This window comes from Heloderma suspectum, chromosome 3 (genome assembly GCF_057233095.1).
Source record: "Heloderma suspectum isolate Gila_16-S chromosome 3, 16-S_ref, whole genome shotgun sequence".
Classification (NCBI taxonomy): Eukaryota; Metazoa; Chordata; class Lepidosauria; order Squamata; family Helodermatidae; genus Heloderma; species Heloderma suspectum.
In genome coordinates, this window is record NC_139460.1 from 261,380,970 (window position 1) to 261,408,269 (window position 27,300).

Consider the following 27,300-nt stretch of genomic DNA (forward strand, 5'->3'; position numbering starts at 1 on the left):
GAAAAAAAGCACTGAGGCAGAGATGATGTCATTGGATAGGGGCTTATGGTGCATGTGTCTGTTGAGGGAATCAGCTGGGAGTTTTCCAGCAATTTTAGCAAAGGACAAAGGAACCACAGAGGAGATGGCATGGGAGGAGCTGCTGCTGATAAAAACATAAAAAGGGGTCCCATAGGGAACACAGGGCTCCTGCAGACTGGAGTCAGGTCCTTCAGCAGGAACCGGTGGTACGAAAGAGGTTTCCAAACATGAGCTCATCTTGGCATTCCAGGGTAGGGAATCTTGCTTTAACATTACAAATTCGAGTGTTAAGTTAGTGTGATGATGAGGGAGGAGGAGAGGTAATCTCTCTAGGAATCCTCACTCTCCTCAAAAGCAGAGACCAGGAAGGATTGTGTTTCAAATCTCTCTCAAATGTGATTCTTTGTGTACCTTGCATACCAAGTTATACCAAATTAGCATATGAAAAGAAAAGAAGTGAAAAGTTGTTCAGTCGTTCAGACCTGTCCCACTCTTCGTGACCCCACAGACCATAGCATGCCAGGCCTTCCTGTCTTGCACTCTCTCCCGGAGTGTGCTCAAGTCCATATTCATTGCATCGATGATGCTATCTAGCCATCTCATCCTCTGCCGTCCCCTTCTCCTTTTGCCTTCAGTCTTTCCCAGCATCAGGGTCTTTTCCAGGGAGTTTTCTCTTTGCATTAGGTGGCCAAAATATTTGAGCTTCAGCTTCAGTATCTGTCCTTCCAATGAGCAGTCAGGGTTGATTTCCTTTAGGATTGACTGATTTGACCTCCTTGCAGTCCAGGGGACTCGTAAGAGTCTTCTCCAGCACCATAGTTCGAAAGCATCAATTCTTTGGTGCTCAGCCTTCCTTATAGTCCAGCACTCACAGCCATACGTTACTACTGGGAAAACCATAGCTTTGATTATACGAAACTTTGTCGGCAAGGTGATGTCTCTGCTTCTTACTATGCAGAAATTTAGTACATCCTGACAATGAGTATGTGTACTGCGATAAAGTCTTATCTGGAGATCTAGATGAGATCTCCATGAGCAGGGAAGAAGCTCTCCAGATGTTTTGGACTACAACTTCCATAAGCCTCAGCCAGCATGACCAATAATCAGGAGTTATGGGAGTTGTAGTGCAAAACATCTGGAAGGCATCAAATTGCCTACCTCTGGTCTAGAGACATCATTGGAGGGAGCAGCAAGTAGTTTTCATGCAGCCCTTCAAAGGGACTGTGAGAGAACCTGAGGCTTGGTATATTCCAGAAGAGAGGAAACACTTGTTCTCCCTTATAAAACAGTGTTTTGACTTTTTGAGACAATTTATGGAAAGACTGGTAGTTAATCTGTAAAGATGATAGCTGTGATTCTCTCCTAATTGCCCAGGTTATGCCTATTTTGACTCCAGGTCCCAAACACCCCACCCCCACCCCAATGTTTCAATTAAAACTAAATATATGTGAACCAATGTTGTCTTGATTAACTATTTTGTAGATCCATTTTCTTGGTATTGGACACAGATCTAGTTCTTAGCCAGAGAGAACTAGAAGTAGGAAGTGTTTGTGATGCCAAAGGTATATAGGCATCAAAAGCAAGAACTATGCCTGGTTCTTCATTCCTGAAGGTGGGGATTCACCCCAAGCCATCCACTGGGACACTGGTGTGTGTGTGTGACATGGAAAGGTATCCACATCCTTCTAGCTTCCCATCAGTGTTCTTTCAATACCAATGCAAAGTTCTGAAACCATGTAAGTATTGATACCAAGACTTTATTGTAACAGAATAATGGAAACAGAAAGAAAAAGAAAGATAACGAGGAGGCAAACCTAAAATTAAGAATACCTCCTTTTCACAAATGGCAATGACAGGTACCCTTGAACTTATTTATTACTTTTGTCACATCTGTAGTTATTTGCAGAACTACATAAGAATTTAAGAAGAGCCATGCTGGATCAGAAAAAGGGTCCATCTAGCCAGCATTCTGTTCACACAGTGGCCAAACTGCTGCCCATGGGAAACCCACAAGCAGGGCATGAGTGCAACAGCACCCTCCTGCCCAAATTCCCCAGCAACTGGTGTACATAGGCATAGTGCCTCTGATACTGGAGATGGCATATAGCCATCAGGGCTAGTAGCCATTGATAGCCTTATCTGACATGAATTTGTTCAATCCCCTTTTAAAGCCATCCAAGTTGATGGCCATCACTGCATCTTGTGGAAGTGAATTCCATAGTTTAGCTATATGCTGTGTAAGTACTTCCTTTTATCTGTCCTAAATCTCCCACCAATCAGCTTCATGGGATGACCCCAAGTTCTAGTATTATGAAAGAAGAAGCTCCACTTTTCCCACATCACACATTATTTTGTACACCTCTATGTCTGTCTTACGTGACTTATTTTCTAAGCAAAATCGTCACAAATGTTGTAAGCTTTACTCATAGGGGAGTTCTTCCAGCCCTTTTGATTGCCCTCTTCTGCCCGTTTTCCAACTCTATCGTTTCTGAGGTGCAGTGACCAGAACTTTCCACAGTATTCCAAGTGTAGCCATACCATAGATTTGTATAAGGGCAGTATGATCTTGGATGTTTTATTTTCAAGTCCTGTTCTAATTATGCCTAACATGGAAGTTGCTTTTTTCACAGGTGCATGGCTTGACATTTTCATTGAGCTATCAACTACGACCCCAAGATCTCTTTCTTCGTCAGTCACCAGTAGCTCGGAAGTTAGGATTTTTTTGCTTCAACATTACTTTACTCCTGATTGCATTGAACTGCATTTGCCATTTTAATGCCCCTTCTCCCAGTTTTGAGAGATCCTTTTGGAGTTCTTCACAGTCCCTTTTTGTTTTAACCACCCTAAATAATTTGGTGTCATCAGCAAACTGGGCCACCTCACTGCTCACTCCTAATTCCAGATCATTTATGAACAAAGTTAAAGAGCACCAGTCCCAATTCTAAGCTACTTCTCTCCAGTATCTCACAGTCCAGTGCCCCCAAGGGTGCTCAGAGCACATCATCCATAAAAACTAGGTAGGAGGAAAGGAAGTAAAGCACAATGTGCTCTAAGGGATACCCTAATGCATTCTAATGAATAGACAGGGGCTGTTACCTGGAGAAAGCAAACTAAGTATTTTCATCTATATTTGGGGTTAGGGAAAAATCATTATGCTTTACACCAAGGTTTTTTAAACTGGAAAACTGAAATTTCTATGGAACTGACATATACTCACACTTCAGAGTGGATTCTTAAACTCATCAAAAGGTCACAAGAGCCTTGTGTGTGTCATCTGTAGTGAGAACTGGGCAATAAATGACTGAGCACAAGGACTAAGGGGCTTTCATTTCTGGGTCATTTCAGACCTCCCCTAAATATTCCAAAGTAATGCCTATCTATCACAAAATGTCCCACTCCCTACAGCAGGGGTGGGCAGCAAGTAGATCTCCAGATGTTTTGGACTTTAACTCCCAGAATTCCTAACCTTTGGACAAACTGTCAGGGGCTTCTGGGAGTTGAGGTCCAAAACATCTGGAGATCTACCTTCTGCCTTGTGCCTGATATTCTGCCCATGGTGCCCCTGAAGTCAGCCATCAGTTCCTTAACCCCAACCCCATAGGTGAGTTTGGGCAAAAGGCACAAATGTGCCACCTACAGACTGAATCAGGAAATACATCTGAAACATGACTGCTGATGTCTCAGCAAGCAGCAGCTACCTGACGGGATGAGCTGCACTGATCCAGCCTCCACCATGGAGGCAGAGTTGCAAACTGTTTTCTTTCGGGGCATCCTTGTCTTGTAGACAATGCAGGTGGACAAAGCAGAATTTTTATTTTAAAATATTATTAGGCTGCCTTTAGGGGTAAAAACCCTCTCAAGGCAATGTCCAAGATAAAAATACAAATAACTATGAACTTCAGATAAATTAAGGGCACAGTCCTATGCATGTTTAGACAGAAAAAAAGTCCTCACTACAGATGGCACACACAAGGCTGTAGGACTTTTTTCTGTCTAAACACACACAGGATTGTGCCCTAAATGCATTGTGGAGAGCCCTGATAACATTTCCTATATTCAGTCTGTGGCGCCACTTTATTCTGCAAGGAGCGGTGAGAGGTATGTGTTATCACCAATGTCATGGCTCTGGAACTCTTGGGACCTGTTCAGCATTTTGTTATCAGTGCTACCTCCTCCCATTGTCCTGGGCAGCTCATCGTCTCTGCCTGGTACTCTGGATATTTCCATCAACAGAGGTGGCTTTGAATTCTTAAAGGTTATTTTATGTAACTTTGGATGTTTGCTGGCCTTGCCCACTACTCTTCTCCCAGGATGTGCAATAATAAAGAAAAGAATCTACCCATCGTCCTTTGGATTGGTCTATATTTAGTTATATGTGGTCTTGCCATATCTACACATAAACTAACCGAAACACCAGCTTCTGTGCTTACTTTTAGCTGGGGTTCCCTCTTGTCTTCTGGAGACTGCTTCAGAAGTCAGTGCAGGACCTTAATACCAGAGAATTTCCCCATAGTATACACTGGGACTCTTTTTCTCTTCATCTGCAAACTAAATGAAGGAGAGTTCTCCTAAACACAGGGAGAACCCTCCACCCCTGCACACACTGAATAATTCACATCATATATCTGTGAATATGAGGTAAAGTTCCTCGGTCAGAAGGTGAAACTTCCACCTACTACTTGATCCCCAGTGTCTCTTCTTTTACAAATTAAGCACGGCCTTGCCAATTGAGGTTCTCCATGGCAGGGGAGAAATAGACTAACCACCAATTTAGTATTGTTTCCTATTAACTTGAAGACCTCTCTCATGAAGGCTCCTCCTCCCTCAACTGTTATCACCAGCAGCCATTCCAGCAGGCTGTACTGAAGGAGATGAGAGGGGGAAACAGGGCCACTCCACCAGCCCTGCTGAAAGACTTAATTTTTCCTCTTCCCTTCTCATTCCTTTTTCTTTGTATGTCATGTCTTTTTAGATTGTAAGCCCGCATACAGGGACTATCTTCTTTAGTTGATTATATGTAAGTCACTTTGGAGGCATTTTTGGCTGAGGAGCAGCATAAAAATATTTAAATAAGTAAATAAAATATACTTGTTCACAAGTGGATTAGATTAATTCATGGAGGGTAAGGGCTGGCAATGGCTACTAGTCATGTTGGCCATAAATCACCTCCAGTATCAGAGGCAGCATCCCTCTGAACACTGGGGGACATGAGCAGGATGGTGCTATTGCACTCATGTCCTACTTGTGGGCTTCCCACAGGCAGCTGATTGGCCACTGTGGGAGCAGAATGCTGGACAAGTAGACCTCCAGACTGATCCAGTGGGGCTCTTATGTTTGATCCTGGCAGAAACTACACTGCAGACACCCTATTGCAGAGTTGGGACAGGAATAGCAGAGCTTAGGGAAAGGATAGCAAGTGAGGCACAACCTGTAAAAACAATGCCTGACCTGACCATGGCAAACCTCAGAGAGGATGATGTTTTATACTGCTACTTAATTTGAACTACTCATGGAAATACTAGGATTGTAGGGTCACCATTTATTTTAGAATTTTGGTATACAACATAGAAGAAGAAAAAAACCATAACAAGTCCACTGAACTACAGAGAATAGCCACTCCACAATCTTTATTTAAATATTTCTATCCCACATTTTAGGGCAAAGTTTTCACAAGGCAGCATAGAAATACAAAGTAAAAACCTTACAATAAAATATGCGATAATATAATCTAAAATAGTATCAGTACAAATAAGCCACCATAAAATTAATTAGGAAAAAACCCTGACAAAATAAAAAAAATCTTAAGGGAGCGATCCTATGGCCACTAGGCAATGACTAAAAGGCCATAGGATTTTTGAGTTTCTGGGAACCAAGGTCAGAGCCCAGAAACTGCACTCCTTGTCCCTCCCCCTTGTAGCTGGCACAGCTCTATCCACACCGCTCCCTACTGGGTCTTTATGCACCTTCCCTCCCGCTCCCTGAAGTCGTGCCTACACAGGTGAAATTGCCTGTCTAGGCAAAAATGCAGGTGGCCGGAGCATGGCAGAGAGGATCCCCTCCGTGCTCCAGCCGCACTGCATAGGATAGTCGGCAGCCTCCGATTTTGACGACTATCTGGATAGGATTGCACAGTAACACTCTATTTAAAAATAGCAAAATTGGGGTTGATGAAGATCTAAGGAAGGGAGTTCCAGAGGTGCAGAGCCATCACTGTCCCCGATGTCTGCCAACCTGTCCCAATAGTGGCCCACAGAGCAGGGCTTTTGAGGCTAGGGCAAGTTCAGATAGGTGGCAGTGGTCGTTCAAATAACCTGGTCTCAGACTCTGCTTTAGGGTTTTAAAGGTCAAGACCAGCACTTTAATCTGAGCCAGGAAACAAATGCAAGTGATAGGGGATTGGTGTAATGTAAGATCGTCTTGCTCCTACTGGCATCCTGCCAGCTGCATTTTGCACCAATTCAAGTTTCCAAACTGTCTTTAAAGGCAGCACCACATAGAAAGCATTAGAGCAGTCTAGCCTGAATGTAACAAGTGCATATGCTACTGTGGCCAGGCCTGCTTTCTCCAGATAGGGATGCAGCAGGCAAACTACTGTCTTTTTTCTTCTTCTTTTACATCTGCGATGCAACCCTAAGCACATTAGCTTGCAAGTTGCACTAAAATCAGTGGGACCTGCTTCTGTCCAAACATGGGAGAGTGGTGTAGATAAGGCCTCGCACGGGTACCCATACCACGAGTCCAAGCGTCTGCCGCCAGACAGGGCAGGTTCTAGGAGTGCTAAACCTGTTCCTCAGGCGTGACTGTTACTCTGGCCGCTGGCGTCTTCCTTCCTGGCAGAGCGACAACTCAACTTGAGTCACCGCGCCGCTGCAGCACTAAGCCGCCCGCGTGGAAGCCGAGCAGACACGAAGCAAAGCTTGTGGGCGAAAACTTCCGGCTTCTAACCGCGGGAAAATGAGGGCACAAAGAGGCGGGGCTGGGAGACGTCAGCTACTCCGAGTCGGAGGGCGGGTTGCCCACGATTAAGATGGTGCTGAAGCAGTAGTTCTTGCCCGGCTGCAAAATGTCTTCTTCCTTCGCATAACTGGGCTATTGTACTCTGATCGTGCAGCGGTCTTAGGTTTGCTGTTCAAGGGGCTGCTTTCGCTCGCACAGCAAAAGAAGCATAAGTACTACACGGTGGTGTGAGCATTTAGTAAAAGCAGGTCAAAAATGATGTAATCTTGTTTTGTACCGAGCCACCGTTCATGGTCCAACACTATGTCAAAGCCCAGAACAAAACTACAGCCTGCGCCTCGCAGAACCGGCAAATCAGTGTGTATGTGGTGTGCTGTGTAGCGCATTCCTATACATGTTTACTCGGAAGAAAGTCTCTGTGTTCAATGAACTCACTCTCTGGAAAGGATTGCAGCCTTAATTCTTGGAATATGCACCTGTTTCCAGTAGTATGGGTTTTAAAAAATGCTTTAAAATTTATTTCCATATCCTGATCACATTCGGAGAAACCCATCTCTCCTCATCAGACGTTTCTTTTCTATCTATACCGTAACGACACAGTGGTATTATAATAATGCTGCTTTAGAGAGTTTGCTTATCTCATAATGCAGAAATCTCCAATTACTCTGCTGGAAAAATACAGTTTGAATAGGGCCTGCAGAGATGGCGCGTTTGGAGAATCAGATTCAGAGCAGATATAGGTGAATAACAACTCCACCAACGTGCACCCTGCCAGTAACCATGCTTGAAGTGCAAAACGTTTCCCTCCTGTTTATTAATTACTGCATCAAATAAACCGGTAAAACTGTAGCAATACCTTATACAGTGAAATGAGGCGGATACGCCTTCAAGCCCAAAGTGCTTTCAGCGCTACGTACCATTCTACAACAAGAAAAAAACTGCAATGCCCACAATGCTTTACACTGGAACATACCTCCCAACATGCTTCACGCGAGAAATCCTGGCTTCCTCTAGTTGCGTTGCTTCCTGGGAGATATAGTTCTACAGTGCCGGCCGGGCTTCTGAAGCTATTTGCAAGGAGGTGCCAAGATGGCGGCGCTGTGGGGCGGCGGCGCAGGACATGCCGGTGCTGGGGGGACCCTCCCTCTGCGAGGCGGCGCGGAGTCTGTGGTGGGCAATGGCCTTTCTTCCACGCAGGTACTGGCCGGTCCGAGTAACTGGAAATGAGCCTGGGAGATTCTACTAGCCGGGCCGGCTGGCATTGGATGGACACGTGGAGGCGGCGTGGCCGGCACAGGGAGGTGGCACCAGCCACCACGACCCTTGTGGCAGCCCTGGCAGCCGGGCACTAGAAGCAGTGGGCTGTGCCGAAGCTGGGCAAGCGTGCGAGTCCTCGGAAGGGTGCATTTAGAATAGGAGTGGTAGTGCCTTGGCTGGTGTGTGCCTATCAGCTGGGCGTTTTGGCTTGAGCTTTGGCGGAGTTGGTAATGACGGGTGGGAGCGCTGGAGAGAGCCTCGTTGGGTGGGCGCGGGACGTGCGGTGGAATTAGCGTCGTGGAACAGATATCTAGGGCGCGCACTTCTCGAATGGGGCGGGCGGGCGGATGGTTTCCAGAGTTTCGGCCTCGAGATGCGGGGACGGTGCAGTCGAGGTTTCTAAGGTAGCAGTCCTGGCGTCGTTAGGTTAGGCAGGGGCTCTTAACGGCCTGAGCCACTGGGGAATGTTTAGGCTGCTTTGCATGGAGAGCTGGAGTATTTCTGACTTGGCTGGGGTCCTGCGTATGGGGAAGGGAGGAGCTGCCCGAGGGAACATCGGAGCATATGGGTCTCCTTGGGGTGTGGGATACCCTCGCCGTTGTTCGGAACAACTCTGGGCCAGAATGGATCCCTCTCCGTGGCATTTATCTCCTGGGAACGGGCTTTTAAGTCACTCCCTTTCATTTCAGTGACGGGACTTCTCCACAAGTTCTGCCGCCATTCAATCCCGCCATATGTAGGCTGGAATACTTGTAAGAGCGTGACTTGTTTGAGGGGGGGGCGGGGCGGGGCGGGGCGGCGGCGGCACGCCTAATGCGTTGGGTAGGGGCAGACTGGGAAGGCTTCTCTTATGTAAAAATGGGCCCTGATGCTTTTGCCTGCCTTAGCTCCTCCCCCTTCTGCATTTCTGGGTGTGTTCATGCCCTCCCACTTGCTGATCCTGTTTCAGCCCCATTTGATGCTGCTGCTTTCAGCAGTTTTAGTTCTTCTGGGAGAAGGCACTTCGTGTGCATGCCTCCGTCTGCTCCAAACGCTCTGGCTTCTCCAGTTCCCTGAATCTGATTCTACCAGTGCCCCTAAAAACCCGTAGTAAAAAACAAACAAAAACGATAACTTGCAGCAAGGCTTTTGCTTTCAGAAAGCGGTTTAAGAGAAGCCATTTATGGGAGTCGAGAGTGTACGCTCGTGTTAGGAATGATAAATAACAGTAATGTGTATGTTGGCGGCGTTGCAGTCTGCTCACTAGCGTCGTCTGCTGAGACTCCAGCTGGACTTCTCCATTTAGGGTCCTTCCTACCACTCCCGCACCATGAGATGAATGTACCAAGTGTGTGATTTCACACTGTGGGCTGTATCCAGTGTTAGTCTAACTTAAGTCCCATTCATTTCAACAGGTCTACTCTAAGTAGGACTAACATTGGGTACAACCTATGTCCCAACCATGAAAAAGGAAAATAAGTTGTTCTGTGCAAGAAGTGGTAAAGGGAAGACACTTACATTTTATAATTTATGTTTTATATTGCTAAATTACCAGCCCGTTGTAGAGCAGGGGAGGCATGGAAGTCTTATTTATTCCCTTGCCATAAAAAGTAGTAGCTGAGTGTGCTTCGTTAGCTTTTCTTCATGGGGTGGAAGCAGCATGTCTGTCTTGCCTTGAATAACTTAAATGTTGCCTTTCAAGATTTTATCTCTGTTAGCCAGTTGTCACTGTTTTCCATGCATGTCTTCAATTTTGTACTGCAATCAGCTCAATATGTCTGTGGATTCTTTATAAACATAGTCATATCTTTTTCCCTGACATCCTCCCATTTCTGTTGTGTCTAGTAGAAAGAGAAAAGAAAGTGTGGGTGGAAATGACCATGGAGGATACACTGGTAAAATGAATATAATGTAGTGATATGGGGGAGGGGAATGCACTAAAGTTTGCAAATGAACTTCAGTACCACAGTTTCAGCTTCAAAACATAAGTGAGTATATTACAGTGGATGTGGCAGGGTGGGGATGTGTGTCAGTTCTGTGGGTCCTGAGGCGTAAGCTTTCCTTTAGAACACTATTAAGGGCTTTTGTTTGAGGAACATGTGTTACATTCAAACCCATGTGTTTTCTCTTTCATCTCATCTCTGACTTAAAGCTTAGGTCTTCCCTTAATAAGCTACAGCCCAGTTAATCACAATTTAATGGTGTGTTAAATTTGTGTGCATGATTAAGTTGGCCCTTTGGAGAAGCCAGATCTGGAAACTTTCTGAGATTGCTACCCAGCATGTCATGCTGAGCATAGGTAGGTGATCCAAAGAGCTTGTGGTCCATGCAAGTCACTGCTTCTCCTATTTGCCTACAGCAGCCTTCCCCAATCTGGTGCCCTAAAGATATTTTGAACTACGACTCCTGGCATTCCTGACCACTGGTCATACTAGTTGGGGCTGATGGGAGTTGAAGTCCAAAAGATCTGGAGGGCATCAGGTTGGGGAAGACTGGTCTACAACCATGAAGGGTGTGCGGAAGGATCCAGCTTTATGCAAAATGTTGCTGGGATCAGGGACCTGATAGCTTACCAAATGTAAGCATTGACAATTTGAGGAGAAGCAGTTTGGGGTGCATGTATAACCCTGGGAGCTAGAGAGGTCTCAAACCTTCATCCTGCTGAGCTTTGTGTTCATGCTGTCATTCCAGATTAGTTCTTAGTGCAGTATAAGTGATGGATCCAGGCCCAGTTATGGGGTATCTCCTTTGCCTATAATAATCTACTGGTGGTTTCATTTTGCCTCCACTATGAGTCAATGCTTTTCATAGATTCATAGAATAGTAGGGTTGGAAGGGGCCTACAAGGCCATCGAGTCCAACCCCCTGCTCAATGCAGGAATCCAAGTCAGAGCATCCCTGACAGATGGCTGTCCAGCCTCGTCTTGAATGCCTCCAGTGTGGGAGAGCCCACCACCTCCCGAGATAATTGGTTCCATTGCCATATTGCTCTAACGGTCAGGAAGTTTTTCCTGATGTTCAGCCGGAATCTGGCTTCCTGTCACTTGAGCCCATTATTCCGTGTCCTGCACTCTGGGATGATCAAGAAGAGATCCTGGCCTTCCTCTCTGTGACAACCTTTCAAGTACTTGAAGAGCGCTATCATCTCTCCCCTCAGTCTTCTCTTCTCAAGGCTAAACATGCCCAGTTCTTTCAGTCTCTCTTCATAGGGCTTTGTTTCCAGTCCCCTGATCATCTTTGTTGCCCTCCTCTGACCCCTCCAGTTTGGCTGCATCCTTCTTAAAGTGTGGTGCCCAGAACTGGACACAGTACTCCAGATGAGGCCTAACCAGTGCTGAGTAGAGGGGAACTAGTACTTCCCGGGATTTGGAAGCTATGCTTCTATTAATGCAGCCCAAAAGAGTATTGGCCTTCTTTGCAGCCACATCACATTGTTGGCTCATATTCAGCTTGTGATCGACAACAATTCCAAGATCTTTCTCGCCTGTAGTGTTGTTGAGCCATGTATCCCCCATCTTGTAACTGTGCATTTGGTTTCTTTTTCCTCGGTGCAGAACTTGGCATTTATCCCTATTAAATGTCATTCTGTTGTTTTCTGCCCAGCGCTCCAGTCTATCCAGATCACTTTGAATTTAGTTTCTGTCTTCCAAAGTATTAGCTATCCCACCCAATTTTGTGTCATCTGCAAATTTGATCAGCATTCCCTGCACCTCCTCCTCCAAGTCACTCATAAAAATGTTGAAGAGCACTGGGCCCGGGACTGAGCCCTGTGGTACCCCGCTCGTTACCTCTCCCTAGTTTGAGAAGGTCCCATTGATGAGCACTCTTTGAGTCCGATTCTGTAGCCAACTGTGGATCCACCGGATCGTTGTTTCATCTAGCCCACTTTGAGCTAGTTTGCTCATCAGGATATCATGGGGCACTTTGTCGAAAGCTTTGCTGAAGTCAAGGTATATGATGTCTACAGCATTCCCATAGTCTACAAGGGAGGTTACTTGATCAAAAAATGAGATCCGATTTGTCTGGCAGGGATTGTTTTTGAGAAATCCATCTTGGCTTCGAGTAATCACAGTATTGTTTTCAAGGTGCTTCCAGAGGGATTGCTTTATCATCTGCTCCAGAATTTTCCCAGGGATTGATGTCAGACTGACTGGTCTGTAGTTCCCAGGTTCCTCCTTACTAGTGATCTCATTTGTTTGTACAAGGAGATTGGAAGCTTTACATCATAAAACTTGAAGGAAACCCTTACAGTCATCTCCTCTTCAAAAGTGTTCTTTAGGTTCAGTGGAAGGGGCGGGGGGGGGGGGAGAAATGCATTTCCATGAACTGTGTGTGTGTGTGTGTGCTAGAATATAGCTTCAGAGGAAGCGATGCAAGTCAAGCTGTGGGTGTAGTCACCACAAAGGCTTTCCCCAGATGTCTCTGTTTGTATCTGTGTACTTTAATTTTCTGGATTTTGCTTTATTTCTTGGCGGTAGGGCACTGATGCACAGAAAGTGCTTTGAGAGAAATGGTAATACAGGTCCTGTTCTGGTGATGGTCACTTTCTTTGGGAGGTGCGGGGCTGGATGAGAAGCTGTTCTGCAGCCACTAGTGCCATTTATAGCAACATGAGAAAATGCGGTTTGGCTGTAGCAACCCTCAGAGGAGAAAGGGAACATCATAGCATTTTGTAGACTTCCAAAAAAAAGAAAGCAAGAGGGAGAGAGCGAGGCTTGTTTGATCCTGTTGTCATCTTGAGCTTTGTGACTTTTAGTGATTTCCCCACCTCTGTTTTTGCATATTATTGGCCCCACGTTTTACTTTCTGGAATGCAATACAAATATTGTTGTATTACCATCAAATCAAGAGGGCGATCATAGACCAGGCTACTTCCCCAGTAAAGAACACATGCCTTTTATTGGTGAGTTACCTGTTCATTTGCTGTTGTGTGACTGAGAAGATAGGCAGTGACTAGCTTAGGTTATGTGGGGATGACCAGAGTACAGATCCAAGGCTCAGGACTCTTTTTCCACTTCACCATATCTAGTCATCCTGTCTTGAACTTGTCCATATTATTTCCAACTTGAAACCAATAGGGAAACTTCAGGGTCTGAGAAGCTAGCTACGCTGACTACTCTTATGTAGAAAAAGTAGAACAGCATTACAGCTCCTCTCTGGGTGCTGTGTATGAAAAAAAAAAAATGACTAGATGGGAGGCTGCCATAGAGAAATTTTGTGACTGAGAAATAAAACCAAAGAATACTCCCAGGTATTCATGGAGACCTGCCAAGTTCTTGTAATTAGAGCCTGCTGCACAAAGCCCAATAATTTCAGCTGGATGTGTCTGGGAAGCTGTTAAACATGCTTTGGGTTAGAACTTGTTCCATGGCTGTTTTCTATCCAGCTTGGCACATTCCTTCCCTCGTTGAAGCTGGCTGCTCTGGGTATATGCATTCCTGAGTCCAGCCTTGCTGCACTGAATGATAGGAGCGGTCATAGTGAAAAAATCTTTATGGCCTGCCTTGGTAGAGTTATGCTAGCATATGATAACAGCAGTAGGAACAGGAATGCTTAGGATCCTAATATTGGAATGGACCAGAAGGCAATCAAGTCTGGTACCCACCTGTAGAGGAGACTCCTCTGTACAGTGGCACTTTTAAGTGGTCTCTGTATGCAGGATTGTGGATGAGAAAACAGTTTCCTGTATTCTGAACACCCATATGGCAGGGACAGGGTGGAAGAATCCAGGATTTTTGACAAGGGAATAATTGGTTTGAGAGCAAAGCTGAAAGATGTAGAACTTCGATGATTGGCAAGCACTAGCTCAGTGTGGAAACCTGGCTAATTTTGTAGTCCTTTGGATAACTGAAATAATTCTACATATCTAACCTTCCTGCACTACTTCTGTGAAATAACAAAATATGGGACTGTTTACTGCATCATCATATTATTGAGCAGGGACAACACATGTTGGACAGCATCCTTACTGGAAAGTAGTTGTGTTTGGTTACTTCAGGGGTAGCTTACCTGGTGCCCTCCTGGTGTTTTGGAATACAGCTTGCATAAATCCCAGCCAGCAAGGCCAATAGACAGGAATTATGGGAGTTGTAGTCCAAAGGAGGGCATTGGGTTGCCTACCACTGGCCTACTTGTTGTTTTCACATGGTTATCACTGGGCTACCAAAACAGTTGTTGTAGTGGTGGTAATGAAGCCAGAGTAAGTGAAAGAGCACATACTGACTGAAAGGATTTAGCATCCCTTTGACATAAAGGAAAACCAACTGTTGGTGTGGCATTAAGCCATGGGTGGGCAGCCTCTGGCCTACAGGCCTAATCTGGCCCATGGAAGTTGCCCATCTGGCCCATGGAGACTTGGGCTCCCTCTGAGGATCCTGCCCACTCCTCTCCAAGTGCTGCCTCCTGGCCTGGAGGCTACTGGGGCCTTTGGGAGGAGGCAGGGAGAGGAATCCCCTCTGATCTATGATCAGAGATAACAAGGGGATTTCCCCTGGGGGAGTGACAGCTGTACACCTCCGATACTTACAGGAGTTCCTGGAAGTGTCAGATGAGTGGGCTTTGCTCGTCCTTTGCCTTTCCTTTGAGGAGAAGGCAAAGGACAAGGAAAGCCCACTCATCTGACACTTACAGGAGTTCCTGGAAGTGTCAGATGAGTGGGCTTTGCTCGTCCTTTGCCTTTCCTTTGAGGAGAAGGCAAAGGACAAGGAAAGTCAGTTTGCACTCTCATCAAGAACATGCAGGAGCTCTTGTGAGCGAAGGATGAGCAAAGGCAGGCAAAGTGGCTTCACAGCATGCAGGGCTTCTCTCATGTACAGCAAAGCCAATTCCCAGCTGATGTGCTAGGTGGATCATCCATCAGCCATACCAGCCACGGGCCAAATGATGCCTGGGTGTGTGTCCCCATCCCTGTGATGTCATGGGTGTGGCCCCGGCCTGCCCCCTGTCATTTGGCCCCAGAAGGCTGGGTGGGTAGGTCATATGGCTCTCCACCCGATTTTACTTGCCCGCCCCTGCTTTAATCCATCAAGGACCACTGAACTTAAAATAATAACAATCCCCTTTTTGTCGCAACTTTGCTCTGTCTCTTCCCTCCACACACTGCCCCACAGATAAGTGACATAAAATATAGTACACAAATGGGTGCCTCCAACTTTTGGGGACCAATGAGCTCTCTTGTGCAGAGGTAAATAGTAACAAAATGGTTACTGTAGGGTCACGGCCAGTCATAAAATGGCAAGAAATTAAAAGGCAGATCTAGTAAATAAAAAAAGGGTCATCATGAATTTGTATGATTTTTACTTGGGATCCCTCCCAAACCACCATCAAATTAAAGTGTGCATTGTTGAATATAGACTTCACAGTAACGATTTGCAGATCCAGTGCTCAGCAGCACTACCATGGCACAAAAGCATGGATCTGAGGCACTCAGATCCTCATAGATTTTCATGGTTTTTACATGGGATGCCAACAAGATCACCATCAAATCTCAGAACACATATTTGGATATAGAGGTGACCTACGATGGATGATGGTTTTACAAGGGATCCCTTGTAAAAATCATGACGATTCACATCTTGGATTCATGGTTTTTGGGCCATGGTGCATGTCTCTCTCTGCTTTCCATTCCTCCCCCAAAACGTAGGTGACTGTGTCTTTCCTTCTCCCTCCGCCTCCATTACCTGCTGGTGGTTTCTTTTTTTTTCTTTCTCACATTTTTACTAGATGGCCCAGTAACCTGCAGAGTGAATGCTGGCTCCATCCACCTGCCATCTTCACTTCCATTCTGATGAAATACAGATGGCAGGCAGCTGGAGCTTTGCCTGGTGTGTTGTGTTGCCACACACCCCATAACAACAAACTTTGTAGAAAGTGTATTGGAGAAAATAATCTCAAAAGGGGCAGGGGGCCTTGCAAGTGCTGATAGGAGAGGCCTGTGGGCACCGCATTGAGGAAGGCAGACATATATAATAGTACCATGGTTAAATAAAGGTTGAAAAACTGGCAGTCCTCATTTCTAGAACGCATTTGGAGCTTGGTTAGGCTGAAACATGAACATCAAATGAAAATTTAATGCAGCGGCTATGTTTTTTTGTGAGAAAATTGCTCCTTTCCCCAACATTAAGTCTCATAATAACTGGTGACACTTCATGTAATACATTGACCTGGTTTGCAAGTAATGACAACCCAGGGTATGGGTTGAGACTGGTTTGTCAAATCATGGGTTATTGTTGAGTCATGGGTTGTCGTTACATGCAAATCCTGCACTATGGTTTAATTATGGGTTGTTAACCCTGAACAGCCCAGAGTTCACAACCCAACAACAAGTCATGGGTTCTGTTCCTGGGTTGTTCATGGTTAACAGCCCATAGTTAAACCATAGTGCAGGGTTCACATGTAATGACAACCTACCATTCAACAGCAACCCATACTTAACCCATTCTGTGGGTTGTTGTTTTGTGCAAACCAGACCAGTATATGAATTTCACTGTTTGTCTCGTACCATTGTTGCCTTGGGAGGAGATAACTGACCACTAGTCTTGGTGACCTGTTATCTAACATATTTCTGCCAGGTGTTTACGTGTGTGTGTGTATATATATATACGCACGCACACACTAAAAAAGAAAAAAAGCCACCCTATACATGCAAGTTGTAATTCTAGCTCACATGGTGCTTTAATTTTTTTAGTGTGTCAGAAGTGTACATAGCACCTTACAGCATTACATAACCAAAAAGAGAGGCCCCTGCCCTGAGGAGCTAATGTTAAATTAAATAGATTTACCCATCTTCCCCCCTGCCCCCCGTGTACATTCCATTGACCGTTGTTACAGACAATTATATTATTATATCAGACCACAAAAAGAAATACCGGCACATCTGCTGATTATACCTGTGTATTGCCATGCAACTTGAATAGCAGAAAGCCGGTTACGTGGAAGGGATTGTAACTCTGGTTAATTGCAAGGCTGCCAGTCATCCCTGCTAGCAAGTCCTCCCTGGTGTGAATACCAAGATCGTTCCTAGCCTTAATTTATAAAGTGGTGCTTGTAAAGGTCTTGTTGACTATTTTGATCGATGATATCGTTTCAGCTTCATGTTAGCAAGAAAGAAGGATTCCTCATTGCTAACGGTGAAAACTGTTGCAGCATGGTACGTGTTTTGCAGTGGATGGCCTGCAAGACTAGATGCATGCATGCCCTAGTAGCAATTTACAGCCTGGGGTGTTACAGCACTTCCCATGAAACACATGTGTTTGGATTTGAATGCTTCTTGGCGTGGCATTAGGTGGCAGTGGACTATGCTGTGTGGAAGGTATTCCCTATGAATAAAGGAACATTGATGAAATTGTGGTGGTTGCTCACATGGCTTTTTGGTAACCCATCCATGGCCGCACTCCTTTCCCGTAAGTTTGTCCTTCATATTCTCTTGCAGTTGTGTCTTCCTTAGGAGCAAACAGCAGGGGTCTGGTACACCTGGAATTCCTGACATATGCATGAGCTCTGTCAGAACCTGCAGTAAAGGCAGGCTTGGCCCATCAACAGGATTCCCATATAAATGTGTTGGTTCAGCAGCCAGAGAATATTGGCCAGGACAGAATGGGTGGCTCCTTGTGCATGTTTGTTTGTTTGCTCATTCAGCACTGATTTGGGGAGTGCTGCCTACTTGTTAATGCTTCTCCCATGGAAGCTACAGTAATGAAATGAATATAGCACTTCTGAGCTATTTTCTCACTACTTTCTCCCAGCTTTGCTTTGACCTTTAAATAGCTTTCCTTTAAGGCAAGCAGTTTGTAGTGACTGTTCTTGTACAGCAAGTGTGTTGAACCTCAGGCCCACAGGCCAAATCAGGCCCATCTCGAGTCCCAATCCGGCCCTCCAAGGTTTGTCAGATGGCCATGCCCCTTCCTTTGGCCCTACCCCCTTTTGCCCTACTGCTGTTTTTTTGTTGGTTTCCCAGCTTTTGCGGTTTTTTCCCAGTCTAACAAATTGAGATGCCTCTTCTAAGGCTTAGTTGCTGGCAGTAAGAGCTTTAAGCTAAAATATGCTGGTCTTTTGTCTCTGCCCCTTTTGCCTTTGGCCATACCCAGTACTGGAATGCAGCCCCCAAGAGCTTCTCTGAAATTGATTTTGGCCCTTAGGCAGAAAGAGGCTCAACACCCTGCTGTTCAGCATCATGAGGTCTCTTCTCACCACTCATAGCCTTTCAGAACCAATCCAAAGCTTAGCATGCCAGTCCTTATATGTCAGTGTCTCTTCCCTCAATATTACGGTGCTCATCTGATGATTGACACTGGCTGGAATGTTTGAAGGTCTGTTCCTTAAAAAATGGGTGTTTTGCACGGTGGATGGTATGACCATTGCCTGCATCCACAACAGCACAAAGAGCCTTGTTTCATGGCTTGAGACTTCTCTTTAATGTTCTGGTTTGAAAACTCCTCATGTGACTGACTGAAGTCACATGAGGACTTCAGTCAGTCTTCCATGCTGTGGGTTAATTAACAGAAAGGCATGGGAATAGACAACTGGGAAGAGAAAGGGCACGCACTTCAGGAATGGGGCACCCCAGGTTTGGGTAGAAAGGCAACCTGCTCTGTTAAGCACCCTGCCTCTCTGATAAAATGACGGTTCATGTAATGGCTAATTTTGCATCATCCCTGATTATTTGGATGCAAGATTCTAGCCACTCTTTGATGAGATGGGCTAAGGGTGCAACTCTATGCATATTTAGACAGAAAAAGGTCCTACAGCTCCCAGCATTCCCCAGCCCAGCTAGTTGTGGAATGCTGGAGTTGTAGGACTTTTTTCTGTCTAAACATGCTTAGGGTTGCACCTTAAGACACTTACACTTGTGACCCTGATGGTCTAGATTAGCCTCTCCCAACCCAGCACCCTCCACATGCCTTGGACTACAGCTCCTGTCTTCTCCAACCAGGATGCCTGTACTGGGTTGGGATGACACATCTGCGGGGCACCAGGTTGGGAGAGACTGATCTAGAACAAAGGTATTCGTTTATCGGAGGTGTAGAATGATAGGTCCTCTGTACCTCTGAAATGCAGCATAAGAAGCTCATCCCTAAAATCTAAGCCCTTCTTAGCATGAAAGCTTTTTTTTTTTTTTTAATCTTCATTTACAATACTTGTATAGGCCAGTTGCTAACAATATTCTTTGGGTGGCTCAGGAAACATAAACTATTAAAATACTCTTGCAAGAAACAAAACATTTCTTGGCAGCAGAGAAAATCATATTATATGGCGTCTGTTAAAAAATGACTGATAAAAATGGTTGATTAAAATTCACAGCCCTAAGATCACAATTTCTGGCAAGTTAATTCTCTGTAAGGCTTCAAGATGTTAGAATCTGAGACCTGGACATGACAAATGCATACCTGACAGCTGCAGAACTTTCCTGCCTCTCTCTGCTGCTGTTTTGCTCAACACAGCAAACACTTCAATACCCGATCTGGGCTTTGTGGGGGCACTTGGTGTTTGTGGGGAGAAAACTTTGTCTAGGGGATAGGATTAGTTGTTTAGACTGGAATAAAGAGGGCAGTAGTGCTGGATTAGAGCCAACTTTTAGGAACGGTCTAACACAGCCTTCCCCAGTCTGGTGTTGTCCAGGTGTGTTTGACTACAACTCTCATCAACATGAAGAAGGACCATGCCAGCTAGGGATGGCAGGAATTGTAGTCTTAACATATCTGGAGGGCATCAGGCTAGGGAAGGCGGATCTACCCTGTAGCTGTAGCAGGTGATGCTTAATCCACTCATATTGCCTCCTCAGCTGCTTTCTCTGCTCTTCTCACCTGCTCTTCTTTCTCTCTCACTCCTTCCCCCACCCCAGTACTTACTGGCAGAGGATTTGCACTTGGCATCATTGGAGGCAGAAACCATTCTTGAAGCAGGAGAGTTCCTGGAAACGATGCAAGGCTACTTAGACTCTTCTGTCATCTCCATCATTGAGGATTTCAGCAGCCTGACGGAGGTATGGTATGCTCTGTGTAGTCAGAAGTGAATGGCTTCTGAATCACTTTATAAAGCACGGCAGCCTGTAACAGGCAGGGTTGTGTGAACGCCCTGAACCGAAAAAAGAATGTTCTAATTTGTGTTCTCACGCTAAATATTACAAACTATGCAAATCAGTTGCAGTTCTCTTTTTTCATCAAATTGCGTTATTTTGCGGCTGAGTATCATTTGGACTTTTGCTTTTCAGAAATGATGCAGGAGTTCTATGGGCTAACTGACATCCATGGCCCTGTGAGGAAGAAGGAGCAAAGGGGATAGGAGCAGGCAAAGGGAACATCAGGGCTTACTCCAGTTGAACTGCCCCTCCTTTGGGAGATGAGAGGGGATGCAAGGGCATCCCACCTGCCCTGCTGACAGTCTACTTAATTCTTTTCCTCTTCCCACCTGTCGCCTTTTCCTTGTGTGTGTCATGTCTATTTAAGATTGTAAGCCTAAGGGCAGGGAGTGTCTTCTTTGTTCATTGATTGTAAGCCGCTCCAGGAGACTTTTTTTGCTGAGGAGCGGGATAAAAATACTATAAATAAATAAAGTCTTTTCCCTTGGTCATTAGGGGACCTATTTAAGCCTCTTATTTAGTTTTGTTTTGGACAGATATTGATGAAGGGCTGGTTTCCCTTCCCTTCCACCCAAACTTTTTCAGCAACAATGAGCGAAGTAATTTAAAAAATTAATTTAAAAGATGGCTTATGGGTTGACACCAGTGGTGCTTCTGTTCTGCCACTACAGCATGAGGTGACTAGTACAGATGTACAGATTTTGTAAAATCTGTTTTGTCTGTTTCACAGATTGTCACGTGCCTTTAGTTCCGTTGTCCGCTTACTGGCGGATTTGGATTTTTTCCATTTCTTGAATTTGTGCAAATTTGCATTTACACAACTTTGTTTTTATTTTATTTTATTTTATTTGTATTTTTCTATGACTAATTTTGTGTAAAATTCTGAAAGTAAAAAACAAAAACAGCTCTGTGGAATCTGTGCAACTCAGGAACAGCACATTGCAGAATCTACAGGTTGGACACATAGAAATCTGAACTTGTTTGATTGCGTTGCAGATTTCTCTGAAATCCCTAGTGACTAGTACATAAAAATGCCGCTATTATGTAATGAATATCTGGGATTGTACTCGCCCACATGCTCTAGATTGGTTCTTAGTAAGTCATCAATGTAAGTCATTGGGGATCAGAAGAAGCAGAATAGTAGCTATCTTTAAAAATCCTAATTCTTACATACACTTCAATTTCTGAATTTGCAAAACAAGTTAAAATAGTTGTAGGTGCTGAAGAATTTGGCTAATTAGTTCAAGCTTCTATATTCAGTAGTCCTGGCTGTTCAGGGGTTCCTTGGCTATGAAAGTTTTCTAGGACTATTCCCTCATCTTGCAGTTTTGGTTTGGTTGCACTTAACACTAATCTTACTTTGTTGTTCCATTCCTTGACCTCCAAAGGTTGTTTACCTGATTTCTTTATCATGTAAGTTTTACTTCCTCAACATGGCGCCCTCCAGATGTGCTGGACAACACCTTCCATTATACACAGCCAGCATGCACTTGTGGGAGTTGTAGTCCAGCACAACTGGAAGGCCCCAAGTTGGGGAAGGCTGGTTTAACTGAATTAAGCCTGTGTTGGAAATACGTTCAACCACCAGCAGAGCTTCCACCTTCTTCCCTGAATTGTCCCTAGGTAAAACTAACTCAGCTAACCTTGAGTTTTGTGTATGCACTGAGTGGCTTTTCCAGATTTGGTTTGATTTTTTCTTCCTAATTACAGACAAAAGGCCGTATGGATGCAGAGAATGAGCTTTCCCTGTTGACTGCAATCACAGATATTCTGGACAGCACAGATGATGAGTCTCTGTCCCCTTTTGATACTATTCCTGACTCTGAATTGCTGACATCACCCAGGGATTGTGATAATTCTTCGGTATGATGTGATTTCTGGGGCAGAACATTTTCCTAGCCTTCTCTAGAGTAGTAAGTTAAATGCTGGGTCACCATAGCAGCCTAGTCCCTTATAAATGGCAGCCCATCCCTAGTGAGGTTGATTAGTATATAAGTTTGACAGAAACCTGCATAACCTTCACTTTGCCCTAGTGATACCTGGTTGTCCCATCTGATCTGTACAGGGTTCATAGTCATATTTTTCTCCATCCAAGGAGACTTGGGGCGCAATCCTATGCAAGTTTAGACAGAAAAAAAGTCCTACAACTCCCAGCATTCCCCAGCTAACATGACTGGCTGGGGGATGCTGGGGGTTATAGGATGTTTTTCTGTCTAATCAAGCATAGGATTGTGCCCTTAGATATGAATTACTTTCTCCTCTTCTTCCAGCCTGAAACCTTCCCTATAGGCCAGACCTCCCCAACCTGGTGCCCTCCAGATGTTTTAGATGACAACTCTCAGCATTCCTGGCCATTGGCCATATTGGCTAGGCTGATGGGAGTTGAAGTCCAAAGCATCTGGAGAGCACCAGGTTGGGGAAAGCTGCTGTAGGCTTTGCATACACACTTATTTGCTTGGGATTCAAATCTGCTTTCCCAGCTCAGCACTGTCATCATACTAGTAATGCATGAACAACAGCTTCCTGTTCTTGCCTAGTAATTCTTGTTTTTAATGGGCAAGATCCCAACTCGAGCATAATACTTAACACCATTATTGTCATCAGAACTGAAAGTTATGGATGCCCCTTTGCTCACCAATGGTTTCATAATTTCAGTCTGCAGGTGATAGTGAAGTTTCTTTTGACAGTCACAGCTCTTTTGCTCTATGTTGAGAATAGTGACACCATTTTCTCCTGACTAAGATAAAACAATGTTTGAGTGGATGTGCGTATATGTACAAGCATCCAGAATATCCTGGCAAGGATCCCTCTTCCATGGTGTCCAGATATGACAGGTCTAGGCGCACTGAACTTTGCAGGGTCTGAGTGCCCTCTGGTGGGCATGTTCAGCCATTTACTAAGGGTGTGAAAGAGCCTTCTCCCAGTTGTCTAAAGATAAGCAAAGATACTAAATGTGCCTTGTGGGGCCATCTCTGTATCTCAGGCAAACATGGTTTGCCAGGTATTTTGGGAAGCTCGACTTGCACTGGTAGAATGAGACTGGCATATTGGATCTCCAAGTGATATTGTCCTTCAGTTTGCTCCTTATTTCCAAACTGCTCTTGTTTTGTCAGTTTCAAAGGTTTCTCAGCTTGTCGGTAACGCCTCCTGAGCAAGACTTACGCACCACAGAGGATTTCCAGGAGCCTAGACTTTGCACCATCATGACAGAGAAGGTGAGATGGTGGGACTCGTGGACTGAGCAGCAGGTGGCCCTGGTTAATCTTTCTGGCTTACATTTCCCTGCAAATATCTCCTTAGTCAGCATTTTCCTGATCAGTTACCTAGATCACTTGTCTCCCTGTTTTGGATGTGTACTACTGGATTGGGTGAAGAGAAATGAGTTCTGGTACAGCACATAAGGGTTGAGTATGTGCAGCCTCTGCTACCATAGTACTTCAGAAATGGGAGAAACGTTGTTCGTTTAACTGCTCCCTGCTACATAGTTTTTAAAGGCACAAACACATCCAACTAAATTCCAGCAATGGATATTCCCTATGCTCCAGGGTTAGTGGGCAGTGCACATCTGTAGCTTTCCTTTTCGGAAAACAGCAAAGGTGTCAGAAATGCCCTTGGTGACTGGCAGCCGTGGTTTATTGTATAATCTGCTTCTTGACTCTCTTCCTCTTCTCTTCTCCAGGTTGAAGTCAGCACTGCAAGCCTTCCCTTGGCACTGGCTCCAAGTTGTCCCAAGGACTCAGCTGCTTCAAAGAAACCCAATAGTAATGCACCCTGGGGGGAACGGAGGCTGTTCTGGCATAGGGAGCGAGAACCACCTGTGCTGCAACGCAGTGATGGGGAGGAAGAGGAGGATGACGAGGCAGCAACAGGCTGCAGGCAGGGTTTTGTGGCAGGTGTGAAGGAGATCCCTGCAGCATCAGCAGCAAAGGAAGCTGAGAGAGACCTTGGTGAAAGTGATGGCCCCTATATCATTGCCCCGGAGAGTATCTCCCTCAGTGAGCTGATAAAGTCAATGCACCCTTATTGCCAGCCCACCATCACTGTGTGCCTGAGTCCTGAGAGCCAGCCCCTTGCTGAGGAGCTCCTTGCTGGCCCAATTGTCTTGGAGATAGTGCCTGATGATGGGGAGAGCACGGAGATCCCAGTGGTCCTGCAGAACATGGAGGCAGAGCGCCCATTCCAGATTGAGAGCAGCTGCACAGCTGGCCATGTGGATAAAGAGGCAGTACTCTTGGTCCCTGCCCTGGAAAAAGCATCACCTGAAGACAACGCTGGCCTAGACAGAGAGCTTGACTTGGACAAACAGGCTGAGGTAGTAGGCAGGGCTGCCCTCCCAAAGATAGAAGATGCTCATCCATGGGCAGAGGAGGAAGTTTCGAAATTAGTAGATGACAAAAAGAATAGATGTGAGCCTCTCCAAGTTGCACCCAGAAATGTAAATCTCAGTGCCTTGGAGAAGGGCCATATTCGTGGACACACCAAGAAGAGGAGGAAAAAATCCAGCAAGGAAACTAAGTGGCAGAAGGAAGCCATAAACTGCAGGCAAATTTTTACATGTGCTGAAGACCATCGCAGGACTGATCCAAGCAACCCTCTGCCAGATCTTGACTTTCCAGAGAAACAGCCGGAGAAGGCTGGAGGCCAAGGGCAGGATGAGTTGCTCCCAGACCAAGTGTCCCAGGCAATGGAAAGCTGGGGCACCCAGGTGGAGGAATTGTTGAAGTGTGAGACAGAGCTAGGGCGTACCCCAAGCTTGGAAAGTGCAGGGGCCTTACTGTGCACAGGGGAACAGTTATCTACTCAACACCAGGGCAGTGCAGGCACAATGCCTACAGACCAGGTGGATGTGCAGAGGGAGCCCAGCAAAGGGGGCCAGCCTATCTTGTCAGTGAATGAGACAGCTGACCCAAACGCCTCCCAGTTCCTCCCTGGCAGCAGTGTGGATCTTGCAGGGCAGCCTCCAAGAAGCCCCCTCTGCATCAGTAATGAGGAGGTCAGCTGCCCCCCAAAGGAAGCCAAGCCCAGGCCTCTGAGCCTGAGCGAATACAGGCAGCGTCGACAACAGCACCAGTCTAGTGATGGGAGTACCAGGGGTGCAGCAGAGAACCAGAGTGCCAGCAAGTGGCCCAGTCTCCCAGAGCTCCCCACAGAGTTGGCTGACCTTCCTTGCCTCATAGCCCCACCACCACCCATCAAAGTTGCTGTACCTGGACTGGCGAAGGAGCCTGAGAAGCCTACTGGCTCCTCCACTCTTCCTGCCCCAGCTGCTGGCAAAGCCACCACGACACCCCTCTCCATGCCACCCCTCACTGCCCCTCCTGTGCCAAGGCCTGCTCCTCCTGTGCAGCTTGGCTGCGTGAGCCCTGCTGCTCCTACCACCCCCATCCCTGCTGTGTCTCCATCGCCTAGTACAGTAGGTGCCTTTCCACCTGTGGGAGTGCAGGCACCCCCAACACTGCCCTCACCCTACCTACCCCCAGCCCCAGGGGCTTTCCTGCCAGCCCCTCCAGATTCCTACATCTTGGGCTCACCACCACCACCACCAGTGCCTTCCTGGTCTCACTTTGTCCCCTTGCCCACCAGCTGCCAAAGCTTGCCACCTCCGCCTCTTGCTCCCGAGTCTTGCCCTCCTGTCTTCTGTACAGTTCCTCCTGTGCCCCCTCCAACCTGGCCTCCCCCACCTGTTTCCTTGCCACCTTTTGCCCAAGGCCCACCTTACAGCTCTGTAGAGTGGGCTCTGGGGTCACAACCGCCCTACTGGGCGGGTATCCCAGTACCGCCTCTAGTATTGCCCATCCCATATGGGGATCAAGGAGCTCTTACGCAGAGCCTCCCAGTTGGTACCTTAGCTGCCCCATCTCTTCCTGAAGGGATGCATGGCCAACAGAGTGCAGCTTTGACACTACAGCCTTCTCACTTCAGAGTGCAGAGCATGACAGCCAGTGAGCAACCAAGCCATCCTGCCCCAATACCCCAAGTGCAAGTCCCTTCTGCAGTCAGAACTGCCCCCAGAAGAGTGTCTGACCCAAGGAGGCAAGCACAGTCCTCTGCTGCCAAATCCAAGGCAGAGGCAACTCCAAGCAGTTTTCAGCTGTTGGGGAAGCTGCCTTCTCCCCTGTCAGTTGTTGAGCCTTCAGGGGAAACAGCATTGACTGGGCATATCGGGAAGTGCTCCATCCTGCAGTCTTTAGGGGAGCCCCATTCTGTGCCTGTTTCCCAGCAAGGCAGGAATCCCACTGGCACGCTGAAATCTTCCGAAGATCCCTTCTTTTTGCCTGCTCTCCAACCTGCAGGGCAGGCCCTGGCTCTCTCTGGCCCTATGGAGAAAACCTTCACTATACCTGCTACAGCTGAGAGTGCCCAAGAGGCTTGTGCTTCCCAGCCACAAGAAGAGGAACACTCTTCCCTTCCAACTGCCTCGGAGCCAGAAAAGCTAACGGTGCCAACTAAAATGGAGACAGATATCAAGGAAACTGCCCTGATAATTCCCAGTTCCTCAGCATCATCACTGTCCCAGAATGGCCAGCTTTCCAGGAAACCAACACATACATGGAAACACCAGCCTCGCATCAGCATTGCACAGTGCAGCCACAATAAAGACATTGTTCAAGCGTTTATCAATGAGATTGGTGAGTGACTACCCTACTGGAGATGTGTGTGTGTGTGTGTTACCTGGCATGGCTGGCACCCATGACCCGAGAAGGTTGGCACTGGCAGGTGGGGGTTGGACCCAGCCACAAGTCAAGTCAACCCCCATATTCTTATTCTGTTGGGCATAGCTCTGCAGTAGGCTTTCACTGCTGTGTATGGCGGGCAGCCCCTGCTGATGCAGAGCTTTATCTGGATGCAGTACGTTTCCTCGAAAGCACGGAATTAATCCCTTTCCATCCCATCTTGTGCCCAGGTTCTGCTCATACTTTTCCAAACAGCTGCTCATGCAAGCATTTTGTTCTCTTCTTACATAGATGTGTTTGCACATACTTTCAACCAGCATCTCCAAAAGAATGGCT

The 27,300-nt window shown here is 46.3% G+C and overlaps 1 protein-coding gene across 1 annotated transcript in view; it reads left to right on the top strand.

The window, feature by feature from the left end:
• The first annotated feature begins 8,033 nt into the window (after window positions 1-8,033).
• The window catches only part of PPRC1 (PPARG related coactivator 1), a 28,914-nt gene continuing 9,647 nt past the window's right edge, over window positions 8,034-27,300 (top strand). The window contains exons 1-5 of the mRNA XM_084846594.1: window positions 8,034-8,175; window positions 20,054-20,194; window positions 22,001-22,153; window positions 23,404-23,505; window positions 23,970-26,919. Coding sequence (XP_084702720.1) covers window positions 8,068-8,175; window positions 20,054-20,194; window positions 22,001-22,153; window positions 23,404-23,505; window positions 23,970-26,919 — 3,454 coding nt within the window. The 5' untranslated portion in view covers window positions 8,034-8,067. The remainder of the gene's footprint in view (window positions 8,176-20,053; window positions 20,195-22,000; window positions 22,154-23,403; window positions 23,506-23,969; window positions 26,920-27,300) is intronic.